Below are 3,091 nucleotides of genomic sequence, written 5' to 3'. Positions count from 1 at the left end.
CACGACCTTATTGGCCTATTCAAACGGACCAAATTCGGACAAAGTAGATGTCTGTGTAAAGTCGCGCGGTGAAGTTGGCCTTACGTTCGTGTTGTGTCCATGACGATGCAAACCCGGCCTGTCCACACGTTTGGCCGCGCTTTTGTCCGTTTTTAATTCGTCAGATGTTCTCATCCTGGAAATGGCTGAACGAATCCAATCTGATCTTGCAACTTTGAGTTGTCGCTTTCCGGATTTCGTGTCAATGACCATGTCGTGCACGTGGACTCGTGGAGCACGCGCGATTACTACGATGCCCTGCCCGTATATAGCTCTCTCACTCCCGCCAAACGAAAGCGACGCACCACACCACGCCGAGCCATGGAGTCATCGCCTTGTGCGGTGCAGCTCCAGCTGCTGCTGGTTCTTCTCGGCGTCGCCGTCGTCTCGGCCTCGGCTGATGCGGCGTTTCCAAGAGAGGCGTTCCCGACCAGCTCCGGCTACCTGCCCGTCGACCCGTCCACCAACGCCTCGCTCTTCTTCGCCTTCTACGAGGCCAGTGCCCCGCTTGCCACGCCGGCCGATACGCCGCTGCTCCTCTGGCTCGAGGGCGGCCCCGGCTGCTCCGGCCTGCTCAGCAACTTCCTCCAGCTCGGCCCCTACTCTCTCAGCCGTCGCTCCGGCAACGGCGCCTCGCTCTCGCGTAACCCCTACGCGTGGAACCGCCGCTTCGGGCTGCTCTTCCTCGACAGCCCGCTCGGCACCGGCTTCAGCGCCGTCCCGTCCACCGCAGACATCCCGCGCAGCCAGCCCGCCATCGCCGAGCACGTCCTCGCCGCGCTCCAGTCCTTCTTCGACGCCAGCCCGGCCCACTTCCGCGCACGCCCCTTCTTCCTCGCCGGTGAGAGCTACGCTGGCAAGTACGTCCCCGCGGCAGCTTCGCGCATCCTCGCTGCGTACACGGAGCTGCCGGCGCACAGAAGGATCGGCCTCCGAGGCGTGGCCATTGGCAACGGGCTGGTGCACCCGGTCACGCAGGTCGCCACGTACGCCGACACGGCCTACTTCATGGGGCTCATCAACGGGCGGCAGCGGCGGGAGCTGGAGGTTACGCAGGCCGAGACGATGGCGCTAGCGCGGGCGGGGCGGTGGGGTGAGGCGACGGACGCGCGCGCGCGGTTGCTGGCGCGGCTGCAGGCGACCACGGGCCTCGCCACGCTCTTCGACGTGGTCACCCAGGGGTGGCTGGACGCCGACGTGCTGGGCGAGTTCGTGAACCGGCTCGGCGTCAAGGCGGCGCTGGGAGCGCGGGGCGACGTCGCGTGGGAGGCCTGCGCGGCGGCGGTGGTCACCGCGTTGCGGGAGGACGGGATGAAGAGCGCCAAGCCGGAGGTGGAGGCGCTGCTGCGGCGGGAGGCCGAGGGGATGCGTGTGCTGCTGTACGAGGGTGTCCGCGACCTGCGCGACGGCGTGGCGTCGGCGGAGGCGTGGCTGGAGGAGGTGGACTGGGACGGGATGGCCGAGTTCCGAGAAGCCGAGCGCGCCGTGTGGCGGACCACCGACGATGAGGAGCTCGCCGGGTACGTGCAGAGGCACGGCGCGCTGGCACACGTGGTGGTGTACGGTGCCGGGCACTTCGTGCCGGCGGGCAATGGCCGCGCGGCGCAGGAGATGATTGAGGGTTGGGTGTCCCAGACGGGAGTGTTTGGTGGCGGCAGCACCGGCCACCGTGTACTCGAGACCGGCGGGGGAGTGACTACAATAGAAAACGCACTTGTGGTACAAAAATAGAAAAAATCATCCTGGACCGTCGGATCCAACATGGATGACCCATATTCTAGTGAGGGATCTGTGCACTCATCTTTACAAAATAGTCCCTCATTTCCAGTTATTTTGCTCCCGATCTCCTCTTATTTTCTACCGGTCATCTCCTTCCACATCGAACCGCCGCGGATGAGGTCCAACAAATCCCCAACCATAATGGCTTGCCAATGGCGACGGCGGTGTAGATCTTGTACCTAGATGGGCGACCTTGGCTACTCGAGGAAGCTTTCCATCTCTGCCCCTAGATGTACCTAGCTGGACGGCCTTGGCTATTGGAGGAATCTTGATCGTCTCGTCGCCGGTGGTCGGGCTGCTCGAGCGGACCTCTCCTCTGCTGCGCCGCGACGCTGGCCGAGCCAATCTCCAGGTACAGTTCTCCAAACGCCGAGGACAACCTCGATCTACCATTTGTCTTACCCCATTGCAATCGACAAGATCTGCGGGTACTGTATTCGGCGGCTGGTACTGCTCTAGTGCTACAGATTTGCAGGCATCATTGCCACTGCAACAAACTGAACTCCCTGTATCAATGTCTCAGTAGCTTAACTCAACAAGGCTCCCCCTCCCAGATTTGTCACAGAAGAATCAGCCAGATGACCCTTTTTCTTGTTCAATTGTACTAGTAGAAGGCACCACGTGCAATTCATGATTTCTACCCTCGCTCACTCTTTATTTGAAAAGATATGGCTTATTCAGACGCTGCTAACGTTGCATACTACAATTCTTTTCAGTGTTATAAATTCCTGTTGAAGATGTACACAACTTTATTGTCCAATCCGTTGGAAGTTCAGTGTAGATATGTTCTTTTTTGCGGTGCCGATGCGATTGATTTGCTAAAGTACTGGTTGTTTACCCGCTGATTTGTGAGGGTTAATTATAGTCCGATCCTTCAATCATTGAGAGCAGTGAAGTTCAGAATAGCCACAACAGATTTCAAATAGCACACTGTCGGAGTAAATGACCACGGGTAGCCTAGCCGGCACCCCCTGGCTCTTTTGAAAAATTACAAGCCGATCCAGCCCTTAAGAACCCAAGACGTGGGGTCGCCTTCCCCTTGCCGGCTGTCTCCCAGGACGGCTATCGGAAGGCGACCCGACTTTAGCCCTCATGAAGAAAACCACGGGAGGGCCGGCTCCGAGAAGCCGGCCGCGAGAAGGCCGACTCCAAGAAGCCGGCTCCCACAAAGCGGTCAAGATCGTACCCTCAAAGTCTGCATCCACATAACGGCGATGTGACGGGGCGTGGCTATAGTAAAGCCTGCCACCCCCAAATCCCGGAGCACGCCTGG

At 59.8% G+C, this 3,091-nt stretch overlaps 1 protein-coding gene across 2 annotated transcripts; it reads left to right on the top strand.

The window, feature by feature from the left end:
* The first annotated feature begins 342 nt into the window (after positions 1 to 342).
* On the top strand, positions 343 to 2,047 carry LOC123182431 (serine carboxypeptidase-like 50). 2 transcript variants are annotated; one of them, XM_044595001.1, is made up of 2 exons: positions 350 to 517; positions 719 to 2,047. In XM_044595001.1, the coding sequence occupies exons 1-2, from the start codon at positions 361 to 363 to the stop codon at positions 1,768 to 1,770; spliced, it is 1,209 nt and encodes a 402-aa protein (XP_044450936.1). In that variant the 5' UTR covers positions 350 to 360; the 3' UTR covers positions 1,771 to 2,047. The 2 variants fall into 2 exon arrangements, with proteins under 2 accessions (XP_044450929.1, XP_044450936.1); XM_044594994.1 differs by having other exon boundaries at positions 343 to 2,047.
* Positions 2,048 to 3,091: the final 1,044 nt, after the last annotated feature.

This window comes from Triticum aestivum, chromosome 1A (genome assembly GCF_018294505.1).
Source record: "Triticum aestivum cultivar Chinese Spring chromosome 1A, IWGSC CS RefSeq v2.1, whole genome shotgun sequence".
In the NCBI taxonomy this organism is placed as follows: domain Eukaryota; kingdom Viridiplantae; phylum Streptophyta; class Magnoliopsida; order Poales; family Poaceae; genus Triticum; species Triticum aestivum.
The sequence above is the reverse complement of the archived record's forward strand: the minus strand, read 5'-3'. Positions and strand labels throughout refer to the sequence as shown.